Source organism: Podarcis filfolensis (genome assembly GCF_964270895.1).
Source record: "Podarcis filfolensis genome assembly, chromosome: 5".
In the NCBI taxonomy this organism is placed as follows: Eukaryota; Metazoa; Chordata; class Lepidosauria; order Squamata; family Lacertidae; genus Podarcis; species Podarcis filfolensis.
The window spans coordinates 56,401,466-56,424,221 of record NC_139608.1 but is presented as its reverse complement, the minus strand read 5'-3'; the positions used below and the strand labels follow the sequence as shown (position 1 = coordinate 56,424,221).

General features: G+C 41.7%; 1 protein-coding gene across 1 annotated transcript in view; it reads left to right on the top strand.

The window, feature by feature from the left end:
* Window positions 1–22,756, top strand: part of LOC310763928 ((E2-independent) E3 ubiquitin-conjugating enzyme FATS) — a 134,935-nt gene that overhangs the window by 9,608 nt on the left and 102,571 nt on the right. Inside the window, exon 3 of the mRNA XM_083616888.1 lies at window positions 1,075–1,147. Coding sequence (XP_083473014.1) covers window positions 1,075–1,147 — 73 coding nt within the window. The remainder of the gene's footprint in view (window positions 1–1,074; window positions 1,148–22,756) is intronic.

Below are 22,756 nucleotides of genomic sequence, written 5' to 3'. Positions count from 1 at the left end.
AGGGTGGAGCAGAGACAGACAAAACATTGGAGTCTCCTATTGCTTTGGGAGGACCCAGGGGAGGAGGAGACTTAGAGAGCTGTGGGAAGGTAGGGACCTTAAATCCTTGCAACATCCATCATTGGGACAAGATCTACTGGGAAGAGTTGCTGTGATCCCTGGGCCTGAGCTGTTTAGTTTCTTTGAATAAAGAGTTAACTTCACTGACACCTTGTGAGTTATTGCTGACCTGCTCCAAACACCCACCCTGACATTCAGCCGATGTCCAGTCATGTATTATTTTACTCTCACCAAACAACAGACTTGAGAACAACTTCTATATAGTTTTTCCTGGGGAGAAAAGTTACTAAAGACAATGATAACTGGAGAGGAAGACATATTTGAAATGGAACTGGTTGATAATATGATATATAATGCTATAATTAAAAGAGACTGATGAAATGAATCTTAGATGGAGAAATAATGAGTCTGTTAAAATTTGATATAGAGAGAGGATCCATTTTTACATGCACTTTGACTTTTGAAAGGTTTGAGAAATCGGATGAGGAGTTGGGCCAGTTCATAATGTAAACCAGCTTCTTCTGCATCAGGAATAGGGAACCTGTGGTCTTCCAGGTGTTGTTGGATAGGATTGTAAAATAAATAAATCCCAAACCATCTTCAAGGCAGTTTGCAAGTATTCAATGACTACTGGCCATGCTGGCTGGGGCTGATGAGAGCTGGATTCCAAAGATGGGGTGCTGAAGATGCTCCTCACCTAGGGCAGCATTTGGTGTAGGACCTGTTCTGTGTTGAGTAAGTGGGTTTGCTGCCAGGCGAGTGCATGATGATTGCATCTACTTATTGTTATGAATTTGGGGTGTTAAACTGTGTGCCAGAATCTTCTAAACCCTGGTGTCTTTATGATATATAGTTTATTTACACATATACAACCTGAGATTATTATTTAATACATGAAAGCTTCCAAATGGTAAAATGATGTAAGGTGGTATTATTCATTTTTTAAAAACAAATGAGCATCATATCTCAAATGGTATCAAGCCAGCAAGTAAACAATATTTTTGGCTCCCACAGATTTGCAAGAGATTTTTGTTGTCCTCAAAAGATCACCCTCCGCAGAGAAGAAAAGAAATCATTTCTTATTCAGGTAAAGACAATCGTTTTCTGTCTGTGGGGATTTTGTTTTTGCTGGAACATTTATTTACTTCTCCTCTTATTAAGTAGTAATAATGAGACAAGCTTTTTGAAGTACAGTCTACCCCCTAATGCTGTGCCTATTGTAATGGCAAGGTGTGAAGCAGATGAGAATTTTGCAGGCAAGACAAAAGCTCTCCAGAGGAAAGGAAAGGAAAAAATGGGGGTGGTGTTGTAATATCAAAAGGAATCTTGGTCATTTCATACTTCTTTGAACATATGTCCAAACAGACTCAGAGATATCATCATGATCATAATTTATTATTATATTCAAGTCACTCAAACATTGTACTGACCCCACACAGCATGAACAAATAGTAGAAGGAATACACATATGTATATATATATAGAGAGAGAGAGAGAGAGAGAATAAACAATAACAGCTGCTAAGGACAGAGTATACATAATAATATAACAGAAATGTTTAAACCTGAGGATTATTTCCTGCTTTTAAAAATAGAAATAATTCAGCAATGACTAATGTCATAAAACATTCGACTGCTTAAAAAAAATCTCCCATTAAAATAACAGGGTTTATTTATTTTAAAAAAACAAGCTTTTGTTCTAATTCACGGTACAATCCTGTGGTCCATGCTGATCTCCTTCATCCAAGTCTCCATCTATGAATGGAGAAGGAGGTCTACCCTCAGAGAGGGAGTTCCACTCTTGAACATTGTCTGCGTGGAAAGACTGGGAGGACTTGTCCGAGATAACTGGCTGCATGTGGCAGGATAGTAAATAGCACTCACCTCCGCCACCCTCAAGTCAAGGTGCATAAAACCTTGAGCCAGCCAAGTTGAGGCAGAAAATCTCACAAGTGGCTTTCTACATCTCTGGTACATCTTTATGGCACACACACAAAAATAGCTGCCTGAGTCAGCCATCTCACACTGCCTAATAGTAAGGCTGGCCCTGATTACAGTGGAGATTGAGGGAAGCTTTGGTTAAGCCTCATCCAAAGCTCTCCCATTTTCCTTACATACTCCCAGAACAGGAAGACTAAAACACTTGCCTTGAGGCCGACATATTTTCCTTCTCAATGGAACTAATATATATATATATTGAAATAGGGAAAGGAAAAGGGAAGAAAAAGCCACCCCCACCTTCTGCACTGCTGGTAAAGTTGGTCTGTTGCTTGTCACTCTTATTCTTCTTTTCTATCCTGATTCACTGTTACAGATTATGAAAAATCTTAATAAATTACTGATAAAGAGATACCCCTGCACCACATAATGCGACATTTTGTTGCAGATCCTGTACGTCCACTGCCATATATTAAATAGAGTAACAAAAAACACTTTCTCTTAGATCAGCTATCATTTGTTTTAAAGTAAATGAATAATCTTGAGCTGGTTCAGAATACTATAAAGTTATGGGAATTTATGAAAAAGGCTTTTTTATCATTTTATATACTGTTAATACTTTTATAAACTATTAATAACAAAAATAACACTGACTTGTATTTCAGGTTTGTTGTAGTAAATAAGATAATAAAGGTAAAACACTTTCAACAAGGAGCAAGTGGTATACAACTGCTTTTATTCTAAATAGGTCTTGGATTAGTATTAGAAGGAAGGCTGTTTCTTTATTCTTTTGCCCTGTATTATATAGAGCTAAAAATGGATATGTCTTATTGTAAATAAGAACACTGGGGGGGTATTGTTATTAAGTAATGTATTTTTGTGTTTTTATATTGTAAATCACCCTGTGATCTTCAGCTAAAGAGCAGTATAGAAATTTAATTATTATATTTTTTATTTTTTTAAAAAAATAATTTTGAATTTGCACTCAGGCTATTTAAATTCACATTCTGCCCAGCTATGCACAGCTTGTTCAGATTGGAGCAGAAGTCTTCTGAACTTACATACCCTCTTTAAAAAACTCCCACCCACCCCCACTGCATTAGGTTAAATCTTGAAATTAGAGCCATACAATTAATAATTTTAGGTGATGATGTCAGTATAAATTATTCACAAATCAAGATTGTGTCTTTAATGAGATTCTGCTGAAGGTCTGTGTGCCAAACTGTCTTATGTGTAGCCATGTGTTGCTTTTAAGTTAATGAAATCTCTCCATTCAGAGACTCATGTAATAATAAATTTGGAATAAACATAGCAGCAGGAGGACAGGAAGGTGTGCTGGATATACAGAGGCTGCCTCAGTTCTGTCCTCTGGCTCTTAAAGTTAACAGAGCGTAGTCTACTTTGGAGAACTATCTTACCCCCTTTGTGTGCAAGGCACAGTCGTTTTGACATGCCTGGACTTCAGTAAGGGGTCATTTGTCTACCTACAGAAGGAACATGAGCTGAATATCATAGGTAGGGGTAGATAAATCTGTCAATTTCAGTTTCTCTCAGTTTCTTATTTGTCTAGTCTTAAGTTCAATTCTACACATTTCTGGAATGGCTTGGGTTTCTTTTTAAGTCCCTGTGAGAATTTGTGGGCATTTTAGTGTGAATTTCTCCTAATATACACATTTGGGTATGCAATTTTCTCCAATGCAATGCTTTTTGTAGGTAATTTTAAATAATATATGCATTTTAACTAAGCATTTTAAGTAACACGTGTATTTTTATGCACATTTCCCCCCAATATACCATGCATTGTTCTACACATTATTTGGTTGGACAACTGCATCACAAAATTCGTGGAACTATGAATTCTGAAGGGCAGCTAGTGCTTCAGTTCATGTTTTGTTCTGGGAAGTATGAATTAGGTAGGGTTGTTTTAAAATTTGAACCAAATTGAATTAATGATGCTATTGCATAACATGTTTGCATAAAGGCTTTATTTTGTGGCTGCTGTATATTGGAATTCACCCATAGTCTTTATTAGCTAGGAGCTGCTATAAGCTAAAAATGATCATTCAAATAAGATAACGACTCATTACCTGTTCTGTGTGGCAAGTCAATGACACACTGTGTGAACCAGTTGCTGTAAAGCAGAGCATTCCTGTGTGTAGGTGGAAACAGTGGCGGAAACTGCATGGCACCTAATATACATGACAGGCTACTGTACATGGGTAACTTAATGAACAGAGCAGTTGTGACATGAATGTAGTTTTAAGGAGTCTCCATGTGACAGCATTTTTGCATGCAGGAGATCCTATGCTGCTGTTCTACAGAATAATTATTTGGGAGTAAGTCCCATTGGTAGGGTTGCTGTATTCCAAACATTGAAAAGTTGTTGAAATTGCAAAAAAAAAACCACCCCAAAAAAACCCTCAACATTTTTGAGTTACCTTTATGGAGAATCGGCAAAACCGACACCACAGACATTGGCTGCCATACATCCTACCCATTAGAGTCAATGGTGTCATAAACTTCTTTATCTTTTTGCTGATAGAGACAAGGTAAAGGTAAAGGGACCCCTGACCATTAGATCCAGTCGTGGCCGACTCTGGGGTTGCAGCGCTCATCTCGCTTTATTGGCCGAGGGAGCCGGCGTACAGCTTCCGGGTTATGTGGCCAGCATGACTAAGCTGCTTCTGGCGAACCAGAGCAGTGCACGGAAACGCCCTTTACCTTCTCACCAGAGAAGGTACCTATTTATCTACTTGCACTTTGACGTGCTTTCAAACTGCTAGGTTGGCAGGAGCAGGGACCGAGCAACGGGAGCTCACCCCGCCGACCTTCTGATCGGCATGTCCTAGGCTCTGTGGTTTAACCCACAGTGCCACCCATGTCCCAATAGAGACAAACATAGCTACTATTCTAGAATTCGTTCAAAAACAATCCCTGGTCTGGGACTGTAATAATAATAATAATAATAATAATAATAATAATAATAATAATAATTTGTTCAAAAAATTAAATCCTAGTTATTCATGTTTCTAATATACCGGTAATTCCTATAAATGTGACAAATGTATAATAAAAATTAATGCTAAGGTAGGAGCTAGCAATGGTTTGTGTAAATGCAGGTATGTTGAAAGATATGCAGCAGGCTGTATTGTATCTGAATACCTGCTGTAGCAATTAGGTCTACATACTCAAATATAAAAAAGCAAAACCCCGGTTTTCTTAGGAAGCATTGGTGAGCACATCACTCTATCAGTTATTTTTGTGCAGTCTTTCAGTAAGACTTCTGTTACTCTGCTGCCAGGCAAGCCTGACATTAATTCCAAACATGGCTTTGACATTGCTGAACTCCTGAAATATTCCAGTACCAGAAAAACCCAGAGTGTGCAATAGTCCAACTTTTGAAAGAACTGCATGTTTTTGTGCTGCTTTCCATTTGCTAAATCCCCAAAGACAAAGGCCTGCACAGTGCTCAGAATAGTGGATATAATTTCTGGCCTACTTTTCGTAATTATATAATGTATTGCACAGATTGAGTTAACATCTTGAGGAATGCAGCTTCCCATGAACAGGCACACAGAGTTCAGCTTCCTTTAGGAAGCTTCACTTGCACATACGTTACACGTGCAGAATGAAAGGCAAGGCATTATACAGCTGATTGGTCCGAGAATCCTTATGCTGAAGTAATGACTCATTTTATAATCCACATCATTTTGTTCCCCAGATCAGAGTGAGGTATAGCTGCATTTAGATCTGGCAATCTACCAGGTAAAAGAGCTTTATGCCATTCATTTCTGAAAGCAGTAATGGGAATTACTTCTATTACAATTCCCTTTATGTCAATGAATAATAATAACTTGCTCTATTAGGCACTGGGAGTAAATTTTGACTCAAGTTAGAACGGGTGGTCAGCCCCCTCCTCTAGTAAAGGCAGAACTAGGGGAATACAACTCGTTCAGTCACACTAGGTGCAGAGCTTCTGGGGCACTGCAGTAGGCACCACAAAAGACCAATAGAAGGTGAGAGACGTGGGGGGGGGGGTATGCCAGAATTTGGCATCACCCAGGGTGCCACTCAAATCTGAGGTGCCATGTCTACCACTGCTTGTAGGGCTGGTATGGGCACCATTTCACCCTCCAGATGTAGCTGAAGTATAACTCCTACCACCCTTGGCCATTGGCCATGTTTGCTAGGGCTGATGGGATTTGTAGTTCAGCAATATTTGGAGGGCCAAAAATTGTCACCACCACCACCCCACACATGCTGTAGGGTGTTGGAAAGCTTGTTTGAATAATCCATATTAGTTTCCTTAAATAAGTTTCACTAGAAAAGACCAACAAACTGATGAGGTAACTGACTCCTCTTCTACCTCTTGTGTATCCGAAGTACAGAGGAGTATGTTGAAAGGACAATGACCCTTGGGCATCTGTTGCAAAACTTAATATTTTTCACACATAAGAGTGCACCATTGTCCCTCCACCTATAAGCATTCTGCTTGTGGTTTTTTAAAACAGGAATTTTATGGGATGTAAGTATAGCCAATGTGGTATAGCCAATATTTAATTATTTGACTACAACTTCCACCATTCCCAACTATTTGACATGTTGACTGTGGCTGAGGGAAGTTGTAGCACACAACCCCTAGAAGGTACTATATTGCCTACTCCTTTGCTAATACAAAATGATTAGATAACTGGGACAGAACAACCTCTGATCTGGACAAGACCACATCATCCAAAGGCCACAAGGAAATAGCAGGCCTTATCTTCAGGGGCAATGAGTCCCCTTGTTGATGCCATGGTGCAACTAGTGTCACTGCCAGAGTTCTTAAATCCAATATTTCAGTCTGAAATATCACATCTCCTTTTAAAAACATATTCAATGTGAGCTGAGCAACGGATAAGGTTGTTCTCTCTATATGCAGGCACAGAATTGTTGTTTTAAAAGTACGTTTGACATTTTGTTCACCAATGTGCTCTTCCTGCATGAAAAACCAGAGCCCTCTTTGCAACAGACAGAAGCCAAAGTGGCAGGAAACAACATTCTTGAATGCTTCTCCTTGAAGCAGAAAACAGTTAAGCAGCAACCATTATGACTGAATCAAGAAGTGGCACCCCTCACCTGGAGCCTGAGGTGTGGTATCAGAATCTTCCCATCTTCTCATCTTCAGGGCATTCACATGGCTATAGTCACCATTCTGACAAAAGTAATCTCACAGCGGCTTCACTGTACAAACATCACCTAAAAGATGGTCATGTGAATTTGTAAGTGCCAATCAAGTGGTATGTTTAGGATTAGGGTCTTAATCTCTCCAAGTCTCAATTTACCCTTTTGTAAATTTCAAGGAGATCCTTGTCTTAGTTCCTCCAGAGTATTGTAAGGTTTAATTAAAGGGTGTAGGTGACTGAGCATATTGGAAGACAATTATTACTGAGCTGTACAGAACTGATCTTTTTACCTTTATAAAAAAAAGGAAATTCTCTGACTCATTTCCCCATAGGCTGAACAAGTACGTTTAAAATGTGTGTGTGTGTGAGAGAGAGAATTCTTAGAACAGCCCCCACTCCTCCAACTTTGAAATATTAAGCTTCAGAAGTGGCTGATTCATTTTTTACAAACAGTTTGGAGAGACTAAGAGAATGAATTATTGTACACAAGTCATTAAAAAGTCTCCTGTTATTTACAGCTTGATTGCTTGTTTTAATGAAATGTTAATAATAGTGCGCTGCTTGGAAAGAGTTTCTGATGAGCTAATGGTGTGTATTTCTGGGACTCGTATGCCAAAATGATCATTTTGTGAGTGATTGTTCCAAAACAAGCATCACCCCATAAGAGGTTCATGTGATACAAACCAACGACGTCAAAATACTGCTTTGTTGCTTCTGCTGAAAATACAACCCTAACCCCCTGAAAATGCAATCCAATGGTTCATGGGACAGCATCCCAAAGGCCATAATAAGTGTTTGATCTCCTTCTGTAAGGATGGAAAGAGAGAGAGAGATGAAGGAGTGTCTCCACCCCCATCATTCTACCTGGACACTGAGGTCCAGCACTGAGGGCCTTCTGGCGGTTCCCTCACTGCGAGAAGCCAAGTTACAGGGAACTAGGCAGAGGGCCTTCTCAGTAGTGGCGCCCTCCCTGTGGAACCCCCTCCCACCAGATGTCAAAGAGAGCAACAACTACCAGACTTTTAGACGACATCTGAAGGCAGCCCTGTTTAGGGAAGCTTTTAATGTTTGATGTATTACAGTATTTTAATATTTTTTGGAAGCCGCCTAGAGTGGCTGGGGAAGCACAGCCAGATGGGCGGGGTATAAATAATTTATTATTATTATTATTATTATTATTATTATTATTATTATTATTAATATTATTATCCAACAATGGATGCCTCCTTCCTCTTGCTGCAGAGACCTCCATGGTGCTTGTCCTAGCATTGATGGAGATCTGATACTGGTAAGGGCCAAAAAGGGATATGTTGGGGGCAGATTGGGGGAAGGCTTCCCAGTCCCTCCTAAAAAAAACTTGAAAAGGACAGAGGAGTCCATGAGCGCTGCTCTGCCCTTACTGTTGTGCCCTGCTAAAGTTAGTGGGAGAAATCCCAAATGGAGAGTGGGACAGTGACTCCATGGAATTTGCTTTCCTCTGCACACAGTCTAGAAAATGTTGCCTGCAGAAGCTTAAGAAACATGTAGAAACTGCATAATCAGTGTTAAATCTGATATTAGGAATTTCAAAGAATTCAGAATACGTTAACAATATTCATTTATTTATCGTATTTTTTAAAATGAATTTTTGAGGTAATTATTTTCTCCCAAAGCTTGAGACTGGTGACAATGTAGGAGAGAAGGATGCCACATGGAGGCACAGTAAGATAAAATAATTGGAGATTAGGAGCTTTGAAAACCTTAATGTGAGCCAGTTTTTACACTCTGCTCCAAACCATGTGCAGTAAGGAAGAGGGGTTTTCTTTCTTTTTCTATATGACATTTTTAAAAAAACAGTTCTGCAGTTCAGGATGGATGAATTTGTCAATTTCAGTTTCACCAAGTTTTGTCAACACTTTGCAAACATTTATTTTTTAAAAAAAGTTTGCATGAAAATTCATATACATTTTTCCGTGCAGTTTTCTTCCTGCATACATTTTTGCAAGCAATTTCCCCTAATATAATGCACTTTAATATGTTCTTTTAACTAATATACATGCTTTGTGCACACTTCCCCCTAGTATATCAGTGTGTGTGAGAAAGAGCATGTGTGCATGCAGTTTTTGGCTGGAAAATAGCATCAAGTGCAAATTTCAGTGGAGAGCTACATTTCTGGTCATATATTGCTTCAGAAAGCACAAATTAATTAAGTTCACATTTAAACATGAGCAGAACAAATTCATCCGCCATCCCTACCTGCAGCCATAGCTGCTTCTTCAGCTGCCTCTTGCTGCTTGTCAGATAGATGGCTGTAGTCTTGAAAAACATGCATTTGAATTAGCAGATGAATTATAGGCAGTTCCCAGAGGCATTCCAATATTGATGAATTCAATTTACCTCTTAACGCAGCTCTGAAAGCAAGGCAATGTTTATTCCTCTGACCAAATACTAAATGAATCCTAAATTCACATAGGCTAGTGGGATATTCTGAAAGCAGAAAGGCTTCAAGAAACACAAAGATTAAGAGTACAGCAATGTTTATGCCTAGAGGGGTGAGTGTAGAGTCAAAGGGTTTACAGTGCAATCATATGTGTGTAAAGGTAAGGTAAAGGTGAAGGACCCCTGGACAGTTAAGTCCATCGATAGAAAAGATTTTTGTTTCATAGGGCTTACTCCCAGGTAAGCGTGTGTAGGATTGCCTCGTTATTTATAGCTATTTTGAAAAAAGTAAACTACCATTCCAGTCAACGTGGTGTGGGATAAAACGTTTTCCAAGTCAACACTCCAGCTCCTTTTTTGTTGCACCATATGAGATAAATTTGAAAGGAGCAGCCAGGGCTAGTTCAGCTCAGCTGTGTATTGCTACCTTAAAACAACAACAACCTGGCACTTTCTTCTGAACATTTAGCAACGGTGTGACAGGCAGAAATTCAACAGGTGCCCTGACAGATGCCACAACTGGGCTAGCCTCTCTGATACTAGATCAGATTCACAGTGAAATCAACAAAACTGGAGCAGATAGAGAGTGCAAAAGGCTAAGAGGATATTGTTTGTGAACCCTCAAGGTTCTTCTTCAGTTGGCTTGGCTATTTACTAAGGTTTTTTTTTCCAGGGAAGGGGATTAGGGAACCTGGAAATCATTTCCTGAGTCAATCCATGGACTTGGGAAATGGTTATCCCACTTCCAGCCCATTTGTTATCCTGCTCTGCTCACCCCTCAAGCACACTCCTCTCTTTCTTACATCTTCCCCTTCTCTCCACTGCTCTTGTCATGCAGGTTCTTCCAGGGGCTTGTGCAATGAAGTGCCCCATTTTACCTAAAACCTCCTTCCTGCACCACCTTCAAGGATGGAAGGAAAGCAGGGAAGTGTGTTTACAAGTTGGTGGTGAGGGGACAGCTTTTGGGTTTGGGGAAAATATAAGCAAGGAAAGCAGCTGTAAATTTCTTCTCCTTGAGATTTTCATCTGAGTGGTAGACAAATGTTGGCTTGCAAACTTCTCCTCTTGGTTTTGCGAGGGGCTTTATGAGCTCGGGGCAGTTTCTGAACCAAAGCCTGGCACACTTAGCTGGCATTTCTACCTCCAGGTATTATTATACAATAGCAACAGGCTAGTTTGGCAGCTTCTACACGGCTATAGCAGCAGCCTGCAGCACTCGCGTTGCTCCAGATATGTTTATTGATCCTGGTGATTCACAGGTTTCACTTCCAGGCACAAGTCAGCACATTTAACAGCTCGGCACAGCAGTTCAAGGATCAATCAGCATTTCTTCCTTCTGATCCATTTTAATTGTGATATCAAAGATGGAGTAATCCTTACTTAATGTTAAGAAGGAGATTTAAAGCCGAGATAAAGTGATATGATAAAAGAAAGAGGTACTTTGGCATGCAGATCTGAGGGGGGAAATGAAATCTGCTAATCCCATGAATTGACCTGATATTAAGCAGCCAGCATAATGCTGGGATCAGTCTAAGCTCTTATGCCAGCAAGCAATTCAATAAATAAAAGTAACTTGCCCCTCTCACTGATCTCACCTGGCTGCATTGGAAAACAAGAAGCCAAACTGCCTGTGCAGGGCAGTGGAACTTAAGGGACGTGATTAGATTCAGCTTCACAGTCTTTGTACTCAAATGCTGGCAGTGACCCAAAATGCTGCTACTTCTGGCACAAGGTAGTCTGGATATGATCTAAATCTGGGTATGTTTTGATCTGAAATCCTCAGATTGCTCTACTGCTCTAACATTTCAATGATACAGCCTGAAAGCATGATTCATGTTAGCAGCATTCCACAATACTTTGTGCTTCCCAAATCCTCTGCTTGTGCCTCTTCTTCTGCAATTTCCCCCAGGGCATTTGAGCACCAATGCCATGTCCACATGGCTCTGTTGACTTTTGCAGTCAGCATGCTTTGAGTACCTACCTGAACATGAGTACAAAAAAGCATTGCAATGGATGCTCTTACTGGAATACAACATCCCAAGTTCTGCCTAGTTTCAATGGAAGGATGTTGAAATTAGAATATCTGAAAAGCCCAAATGCGCTTCTTAAATACCACTTTATTCTTAGGCTATAAGGGTCCTGGTCACCACTCCTGAGACTGAATGGTACAGTCATATCAAAGACGGAGCTCACTAGGCTTGGCCCTAACATAGGTTTCCAATGCCAGACCTCATTTCTGCAATGTGACATAATAACAGAGTAGCTAGCAGAGCAAGTGGAGAATACCCCCTCTCCTTCCAGCTTAGTAGCATGCTCCCATACCCAATGAGGGGTCAAGGGTTCCAGGTCAAAAGGAGTGGCTTGCATGCTTATTTGGGGGTGAGGTTGTTGGGCTAAGACCGTCAGCCCCCAGTGCTTCTCTTTAACATCCTTTATGCAGATGCTTGAGCCAAGAACCCACTAAGATCCGGCAGCCAAAGGTTTGCTATGGTCCTGTTTCAGATGGATATTACAGGCTCCAATCTCACATTCTTTCATTAGGGCTCCTTCCCCCTTTTCTTCAGATCCCTTGTATTTAAACACTTCCCTGTCACCCCCCCCCTCCTTTTTGAAGTTCTAATTGCTCAGGGCCATACTCCCTTATGACAAGGACCCTCTTCTTCTCCAGCTCTTGCTTCTGGATCCTATCAGGGGAGACTACAGTAGCAACCCAAGGAGTAGCTTCCCTTCCCTCATGCTGCCCTCTGGGTCATTTACCTGCTGCCTTCTCTTTTCCCCATTCTCTTTTACAATCTCACTTGCTATACATACAGCAGGTTTCTCCTTACCCAAATATGCAGAAAGGGTTTCCGTGCTCTGCGACCTCTGACCACAGTGCAAAAACTCCCCTTCCACTGCCCCCCATTGCCATAAAGCAGTACAGCAGCACTACATAACCCTTGCACAGATTGAGGTTCATTTTAGTTGGCTTTTTGTTTGTTTGCAAGAAAGCTTGCCAGTAGATATTATGAATACCCTCTGAACAAACTCAACAGCAAGGGCCCAATCCTTTTCCAATGGCTTCTTCTCTGTTTGTTTTATGAGTATGGAATATGGCCATTTAAACGTTTTATGCCATAAACAAGTCATTTTGCACCTGTGTTCAGAATATAAAGCATAGCTCAGACCTGAGGGAGATGAATCTTTGCCTAATGTGGAACTCTCAGAGAGAAACCCAAATATAGTTTTGCAGCAGCCTCGTTTTGCAATGCTTTTATGTGAGGGTTCCTGCCATTGGACCAAAGAGCTTTCATGCTTGTTCAACCCTGTTATCCCATGAATACGATATCCCTTTTCTGCAGAAACATCTGTATTTGAAGTATGCCTGCATATTTCCTTAAAGAAAGAAAGAAATCGAACTCATCTGGACTAGCAGTTGCTTAGCTACAGAGGCCAGGCAATACTATCTGACAGCGTTTTGTAAATTATCACAAAAAACAAAAATTCACAAGTAAATTGGGTACTTAAGGAAAACCCCTAACCTTCCTATAGTAACATACATTTCAAGCCAGCCCTCCTTATGGAGCTGGGGGGAAGTGCAGGTAGAAAGTAGGGCAGAGAAGTGTGACAGAATTGAAGGCAAGAATTAAGACGGGCTTGACACAAAGGCAAGGGAGACAAAATGCCGATTCAATGAGAAGGAAACATGCAGCAGGTGTTTGGACAGCAGACAGGCAATATTAGGTGATTTTGTGTCAACCCAACAGTGAAATGAGGTCGTGCTGCACACAGCCGCTATCTGACAGAGGAGGTCAGGAGACAAGAAAGATAAAGGTGTGCAGAAAAAACAAAGGCGGGGGCACAATGGGAAGGGGTTGACTGGCACAACTGAAGTGATTGATGAAAGTGAGCGAATAGAAAAAGAGATAGAGGGAAGAGGGGAAAGGCGGGTGTGGGAGAGGAAATGCATTCATTTTGTTTCTCCCAAAAACGATCTTCTCCCCGGGAAAGATGATCTCCAAATCTGAGTGCTCTGAAATGCTTTTTGAATGGAGGTGAGGTCCTAACCCTGACAAGGAATGTCAGGATCATTGCATTTATGAAAATCAAAGCACAAGCATCAGCTTGAGGGGCCCAGCCAGTCCTGACATGGAAAGATGTAGGCAAGGCAGGGCATGACAGAAACATTTTCCCTTCATGGCTTAGGAAAGGTCAGATTCAGATCTACTAAGACAGACAGAAAAGCTTATCAGCCAATTAGAGATTGTTGTTGTTGTTTTACTTCATAGAGAATAGTACTTTGAACCAAGTATTTGATTTATGATTAAAATGATGTGATATCTCACCTCACCGAGAAACTCACGTTATTAAAAGCAGTGGCTTGATTAATAGATGCATGTATGTTTTAACTGTGTTTTCAGCTGGTGCGGGAAAAAAATTGCCATACAGCTTCCCCCCCCCCCTAACTATTCCTCAGTTCAGTGTGATGTCGGGGTGGATTTAGGGTTGTATGAGCAGTGTGCATGCCCTGGGTGCTGAGGCAAAGGGGCACTGTCTCAAAGCCCAGTAAGCAAGGCACCTGGCTTTGGGAAGGAGGTGTCAGGCTCTGACACGCTCCTGGAGTCCTCCTGCCTCCTCCCCAAAGCCTAGTTTGCACTTTCTCAGCTTTGGGAAGGAGGTAAGAGGGCTCTAGAACCCTGCTGGAGCCCTCACACCTCCTATCTAAAGCTGGGCGCCTTCCCAACTTTGGGAAGGCAACGCAAGAGCTGGGGGAGGCATCAAATTTTGGCCCTGCACAGAGGGCGCCAGAGTACCCAAGTTCGCCACTGGTGAAGTGACTTGTCCCACAAGCAGAACATGAATGCAATAGCACTCTTCCACTTGTGAACCCCATGCAAGCAGTTGGTGGGGTAGCACAAGCAGGGCGACACTGCTCACCTGCTTTCTGAGCACCAAGCATCACTGCTGGTTCCTGATAGAGGGTAGTGGTGTGTTGCAGTGTGGTTAATCCAATGCTTTGGTTGCTGTACACACCCCATGTCTTGCTTGCCATGCCTCACCCCACCCTCTCTCAAACTGGCAATGTTGCCCCCCCCCGGCCATCCCACTGACTGCTATTGCTTGAAGTGGGGAGGTGAGCGGACAATATATAGGCCTCCAGTTTCTGGATAGGCTGTCAAGATGCAGTCCTGGAGGCCTTACACAGCTGTGTAGAAGTGGGAATCTAGGGGGCAAAACAGCTTTTCTCACCCTTTTAGCCCTGTGGAATGATGAGCTACATCCTGGTTGCAGAAAAGGAAAGCTCATGTATAAGCGCTCTCACTTTTCCTCTTCTTTTTGGCTGAACTTCTGCTTTCTAATGCATGGAGCAGCTGTGGCAGGAAAGGATGGGAGGAAATGAACATTTTGTTTTGAACTGCAAACACCCATAGGTGGTACGGAGCATTTGGGACTGACTGACTGTGACAGAAATTGGACAGCTGGCAAGGCATGTTCTGTAATTGGATGGACACAGGTGTCTGTTTTCTTAAAGCAGAGCTAACTTCCCTGCCTTTCCCCAGACAACCCAAGATACCTTTTCAAAAACAAACAGGCACACCATCTGCCAGTCATGACACAGGAAGCCTAGAAGCCAGAAATGCTTCCCAGCAAGGTTGGAGAAATACAATACTTTTTAAAAAAGAGAACCAAAAGTGGTTTGAGATGCCACCTATCTTTTTAAAAAGCTGTTCATCTATTGCCCCTTGCTGAACAACGCTTTCAGCTTCTGAAGCAATGCAAGAACCTGCCAGACCTGATGGGGAGATGCGAGAGTGAGGAAGGGCTGCAGCCCAACATCTGAGCGCATGCTTTGCATGCAGAATGTCCCAGGTTCAATCCTTGGCATAACCAGGCACAGCTGGGAAAGACCTTTGCCTGAAACCCTAGATAGCCACTGATATTCAGGGCCAACAGTACTGGGCTAGATGAACTTAATAGTCAGACTCATCATAAGGCAGCTTCCTATGGAAAGGAGGAAAGCACCATGGACAGCGGTCCTTATTTTGAACCTCCTTCTGCCTTCAACCTAAAATTGAAAAATTAAGACTGAGCAAGAAATAACAGATTATTCAGAATCTGTAGTTAATTTAGCCTCTTCCTCTTTTGCTTCTGGTCTCCAGTTTTTCACTAGAACACAATCCTCTTCAGGTGTCCACAAACACCCAACGATAATCATGGCGATGCCCTCCCCATGGCTCTCCAGAGTTCCAGTCCGTGGGGACAGTCTGTGTGCATTGGATAAGCTGCCTCACTGCAGGCCCTCAACCTATGGAGATGCATGGGGAAGGGAATGTGGCAAGGCAGGCAGAGCATGGGTGTGCAGCACAACTCTTCTGCCTTGCATGATTTTCATCCGGTGTCTGTTAACACCTGAAGCGGGTTAATGTCTCAGGTATGTGGCAAGCATAGTTAAAAGTGGAAAAGAAGGCCCACTTTGGTAATCGAGATGCAATGAATATCCTGCAATTAATTTTGCACAACATGAGCCAACAAATGTTACTCTATGAAAACCAGCCATTGAAAACTTATCCCACCTGCTCTGTGCAGTGCTCTTGTCTTATGCAGATCTCTTTCATCTTCCTAGTAGAGCATGGCTGTCTATAAATCCAACTTTAATTATTATTGCAATAAGGAGAAGCCCCTCAGAGCAAGCGGAATAAAGGGCTCTTGAGGACACCAATGAGAAGGAGAGTTATGTATCTCTCTAGGAACATTAGTGATTTATGAACCAAAAGAAAAAGGTAATTTAGATGGGGAGGAAATGCCTGTTCCCCAGTACCTGCGTAAGAAGGCAAAAACTAATAACTGAGATTTCAAATGGAATGTAAAAATATCAATAATGCACTGAGGTTCATCTCCATTGCATGTGCTCCAAATGCCTTTCGACGAAAACAGGTTTGCCATATTCATCTGCCCATTATGACTGTGTTTCATGCAGAAATTCAATAGGTGCTGCTTTGAAGATGCAGGTGTAGGAGAAAGCATCTACCTAACATGCAGAATGAAAGGCACAGGATCCCTCTCAGTGTCCCATAAGCAGGCAACCCTAGGCTTAAAAACAGCTGCCATGGGGATATGGCAGGGACCTGTCCTGTTCAGTGGCACCACTGGCCTTTTAAATATCTCTGCACATAAATATATGGAAGCAGAGGTTATTGGCTGCCTATTGAATTCTGTGCCTGATTCCAAATTTTGTGATTGTGGAAGACACAGGCAGAACTGATGCAACACAGGTAGTGCTAAGATGGAATTGCCAACACTGAGCTTTCCAGATGTTACAGAAATCCAACTCCTATCAGCCACAGTCAACATATGCAATGGTCAGGGATGTTAAGATTTGTAGTCCAGCTACATCTGGAAGGCCCATGTTCACTTCCCTTGGGCTAAATATAGAGTCGTGAACTATGTTCAGCGCCCACTATTCAAATATTGTATTTGCCATGAACTCACTAGATGGCTTAGGGTTGGCTTCAGCAATCTCTGTCTCCACCCCAAGTGGGAAGATAATAATATTGACCTATGTTATAAGGTCTGAAGAAGGGTTACAGAGATAATGTATGTGAAGCATGTTAAAAAGTGCTGATGATTATTAATATGTCTTGTCTGGAGAGTAGGGTTGTAAAGTCAGGTGATAAGACAACCCTGTGCCTATAAAAGTTGGAGAGTAAAGGATTTCCTCTGAATATGATTTATTGATCTCAGTGATGGAAGGGGTGTCATCCAATAAAAAATGACTCTTGGTGGATGTGGCTTAGCAATCCTAGTTGGAAAATATTCTGTATGTGTTACTGTTTATTCCGCCCGCCCCCCAGCCTATGCTCCTATGTCTTTACCAGTATCTTGCTGTTCAGACTAGAAGGTGTTAACTTTTATCTCCATGATGTAAAAAGTTCTATACAGCAGGCTGTTTGATTTTGTTGGACATCCCGTGTTAGTGTAAGGCTAAGGCAGATGAGAAGGTTCTGGTCCCCAGAGACTTTGGGAATGCAAATAGAAACCAGGGGCCAGGATGTGAAGGGAGGTGTTAAACCCTTCTCCTCCTTGCCATGGTCGCATATGAAATCACTCTCCTTCCCAAATTGCTATTTCCACCATGCAAATAGCAGCTCAGTGTGCACCAGACAGAAGCCTTGCTAGTGGGTGAGAGTGCTGGGAGACCCTTTGTACCATTATATAAGCAAGCACTTAGTTGTCAAGTCTGAAACTTTATAATTACTGTATTTTTTCCCGTGTATAAGATGCCCCCTATGTATAAGATGCCCCCTATTTTTTAAAAACCCAAAATTAAGAAATTAAGTTGTTTAGCTTTGGGGGGGGGTCACTTCCGCCAATCGCTCACCCGCCTGCCCACCATTGCTGATCACTTGCCACAGCCACTGCCGATCGCACACCTCGCCGCAGCTGCCAATTGTCTGCCTGCTGGCCGCCACCAACAGCCCACCCGCCCACTTGCCGCAGCCACAGCCAATCGCCAGCAGGCTTTGCCACAGCCATGAATCACCTGCCCAATCACTGCTGCCAATCTCCTGCTTGCTTCTGCCATTAGTTGCACGTCCCCCCCTCTACATTCACTATCTGCGTATAAGACGACACCCAATTTTTCCCTAATTTTTTTAAGCAAAAGGCATCGTCTTATACACACAAAAATACGGTTGGTTTTTTGTAAAAAAATAAATTATGGATACTTCTCCACAAGCTCATACTTCACCTAGGATAAGAAGAAAAGGGTATATGACACTCTTGTGGATATGCCTTGTTTCAAAGCAAACATATTTTTGCTTGTTTGCTCTGCCAAAGGGGAAAATCTATATTTCTAATCAAGTATGGACATATAATAAAAATCAGTCCAGAATTTACTCCTTATTGAGAAAGCCACGAGCACACCTTTAGAAGAGCTTATTATAGCTACAAGCTCTTTTATGGTGTAGACTGGAAAAGAGAGCTGAAGCTTTGTTTCAAATAGTCAAAACAGGAGTGAGATGTATTATCTAAGGAGGAGGAGGAAAGTTCTGTGTTGTGTTTGAAGCCACAAGCCTGAATCACTAGAGCTTTAAAATATTGTCTCCCTCTTTTGTATAAGTGACTAATGTTCTCATTCTGTGAATCAATTCAATTTAAAATTAATAACAATAGAACTGTAATAATTATAATTATAGATATTGCAATGCTTCTCACACATGACACTGAAAAAAAGGATGAAAATATATATATAAGTGCTGGGGAAATAAAGCATGTCTGGAAATGTGAGACAATTTATATAGTACCCCAGAACTGCCATATAATTAGGAATTTCTTAAGTGATTGACACTTCTTACAGAATGATGCTTAGAAAAGTTCAAGCAATGGCAGCAAGACAGCTGAGGGGGAAATAATACAAATTAACCATGGACTGAAAAGCAAAAGTCGCTGGTTTGTTTTCTATCACTGGCAAAACCAGGATAGTGGATGTCTTTCTGTGAAAGCTCGTTCAGCATATTGCACATGCTGGCCAATATGGTGGGTGAGAATCTCTAGATGAACGATAGCCAACTGGTGTTCTCCAGATAATGCATACCACATTCCCATCATCCTTGATCATTAGTCATACTGGCTGGATTTAATGCTAATAGTAGGCCACAACATCTGGAGGACACCATGTTGAATACCCCGGTTCTACACTGTAGTTTGTCAGTCTGGTGCCCTCCCTTTGTTTTGGATTACAACTCCTGTAAGCAGGGCCAGCCCAAGAAATCTTAGCACTCGAGGCGAACCACAAAATGCCCTCTGCCTCCACCAGGGAAGTAAGAATGAGTGAAGATCTACATCAGGAACAAGAAGGAAATAAATATCTACATCAGAAACAAGGGTAGGAGGAGACCACCAGTACTTTCAACTTACGTACTTTGCCAAACCTTTACTAGGCATTGCATGTATAGGCCATCATAAAACATCCATATATAAAAATATAGAGAAATAAACAGCCATGTAAAATATGTAATAGCGAGGATTCCATTCATCAAGAGGCCGCTGTAGAGACAGCATGGGAGGGTGTCAAGGAGGGGCCAGATCCAGCCTCCAAGGAGCATGTTGCAGCTGTTGTTGCTAGTACTGCAGCAGAAGCATTGGGCAATGCACCTCTTGGAGGCCAGGTCTGCTGCTCCTGAAGCCCAAGGTGGTCATCTCACCTTGCCTCACAGGTGAGCTGGCTCTGCCACATCTACAAGGCTACTCTAAGGAATTCCATATTCCACGGTTAACAACTCTGCTGTTCTTTTCTTGACAAACTTGTCCCAAGGTGAGAAAGAGGTTAGTCAAAGCCACTTGATCTATTCAGGAGGTGCTGATTCACTTACAATTTGCTTCGTTTTCTGATTGACCCCTTGAATTTATAAACAAATGAGTTCACAAGTTGTGATCCCAAGGCAACTGCTTCTTCTTGCAAGGTTTTTGCAAAATATGAAGGAAAGGCTTAGGGAAAAACACAAAGTACTATAATATTGAATAGATGATGGGATCATAGAATTGTCGAGTTGGAAGGGACGATGCGGGTCATCTAGCCCAACCCCCTGCAATGCAGGAATCTTTTTGCCCAATATACGGCTCGATCCCACAATCCTGAGATGAAGAGTCTCACGCTCTACTGACTGAGCTATCCTGAACTTTATTTGTTCTGTTGAATCCCAGGCCAGTTTGCTAAAACTTCCCTTGGTTCTGCATGGCTCCTTTCCAGACTGAAGCCGGTATAAAATATATAGTAAATTTACTACTCTATGTACCTATGGTGAAGTAAGTCCCACTGAATTCAGTGCTGCTTGCTCCTAAGTAAATGGGGTTGGGATTGCAGCCTTAAATTATAATGCTGCTTTTAAGAAACAGCTTGTGTTTATTGCATAATGAAGGGGGAAAGTGCACTTTAATTAATATTAACAATTGAAAGAAGATTAGAGCAAAAATCCCCTATTAGCAGCCTCTCTAATCCACCTATAATTGTGTACCAAGCTATCAATGAAGCACTTAAAATCTTGAAAAGCTTTCATAAGAGCCAGAAGGCAGTTGTCTGCTCCAGTATCAGCAAAGTAGATGGGGAAAGGGGCTCCACTAAACTATCAGCCATTACTCTTTTGCATAATGTAACCAAGCTGTACATATCTTCCAAAAGACAGGACAATTTGAATGTACCCTGGTCACAGTGTTCATCTAATGAAGCCTTCTTGGTGGTACTGCAAACCCCTATGATACAGGTGGTTGTTACTCAGAGTAGGGCCTTCAGTGTGGTGGTACCTTCCATTGGAACACCTTGACCCTGGAAATCGGGCATGTGTCAATTACTCTGTTTTTGGCTTGTGCTATTTTATTTTATTATTTTTTGGGGGGTGCGGGTGGCGCTGTGGTCTAAACCACTAAGCCTAGGGCTTGCCGATCAGAAGGTCAGTGGTTCGAATCCCTGTGATGAGATGAGCTCCTACTGCTCAGTCCCAGCTCCTGCCAGCCTAGCAGTTTGGAAGCATGTCAAAGTGCAAGTAGATAATTAGGTACCGCTCCGGTGGGAACGTAAACAGTGTTTCCGTGCACTGCTCTGGTTTTGCCAGAAGCGGCTTAGTCATGCTGGCCACACGACCCAGAAAAACTGTCTGTGGACAAATGTTGGCTCCCTCGGCCAGTAAAGCGAGATGAGCGCTGCAACCCCAGAGTCGTTTGTGACTGGACTTAACTGTCAGGGCTCCTTTACCTTTTTTTATTATTATTATTCTAGGCCTTCTCAGATTGCTCTCTGTGGGTAAAATGAACTGCTGGTTACTCTGGGATTGCTGTGTTTTAAAATGATTTTATCTTAGGTATTGCTTCTTTTTATATGCAGCTTTGGTTTTTTTAATGTTAAGCAGTTTATACATTTAAAAAACAACAAAACAAAGAAATGATGAAAAGGTAAAATAAAATAGACTCTGCCTGAAATGCCAACAATTATACTACATTCTGGTATGTAGGAGAGCCATGGGTAGTGTTCCTGACTAGGAATAGGATAAAAGGGAAAGTGTCTTATCTCCTGCACATCCTCCTGTCTCTAAGAAGTAGAAAAGAGAGAGAAGGAGGGGAGGGGAAACAAACAACTCCAGATACTCTGCATATCTCTCCACAATATTTCCCATACCCTCCAACAACTCTCCGATAAAATAGGGACATCCCATTCCATAATGATAATGTTACTATTTATACCCCGCACATCTTACTGGGTTGTACTAGCCACTCTGGACAGCTTCCAACGTATATAAAAACACAATAAAACATTAAATATTTTTTAAAAACAACCCTTCCCTATACAGGATTTCCTTCAGACGGCTCAGGGTCCAACAATTCTCTGATGAAAATAGAGGCATCCTAAGGAAAAGTGGGACATTCCAGGATCAAATAAGAAACCCGGATGGCTTCTCTAAATCATCATCATCATTTATTATTTATTATTTATACCCCACCCATCTGGCTGGGTTTCCCCAGCCACTCTGGGCAGCTTCCAACAAAAGATGAAAATACAATAATTCATCAAATATTAAAAACTTCACTAAACAGGGCTGCCTCGAAAATTCCCTCGAAAATAGGGACACTTGGAGGGTCTGTATTTCCCCATATACCCCTCCCTTCTGTACCTTTATGTTTATACACCACTTTTTCCTTAGCTGGCACACCTATGATTTATAAACTGTTTGTGAATTTATGTACATCCCCTCTATACCTGTGTTGGAAGTAGTCAAAGTAAATATGCAAGGGACAATGCACAAATCACTGTGTTGGGACAGATTTTGAGGCTTAATGGGCATTTTCAAAATTGCCCAGTTCACTAGATCACGTTTTGCCCCGAGACAGTCTCTTATATCACACTATTTATTCCAGGCTCATTAATTCTTCAACTTTTCTTACATTTATATTCCACCTTTCTTCAGTTGCGGAATCCAAGGTGATGCTCCTTGCAGCATGTGCTTTCTGACCATATCCTGAGACCAGTGTTCACTGCACTTTGTCGAGTAATAAGCACACAGGTTCCTGCCTCAAGGAGCTTCCAATCTAAACCTCAGTGGGGGTGGGTTGGGGAGCACTTCTGTGCACTTAGGTTTTGTTCCCCCCCCCAAGAATTTTATTGGTTTTACATAAATTTATACACAATCACTATAACCATTCCAAAAC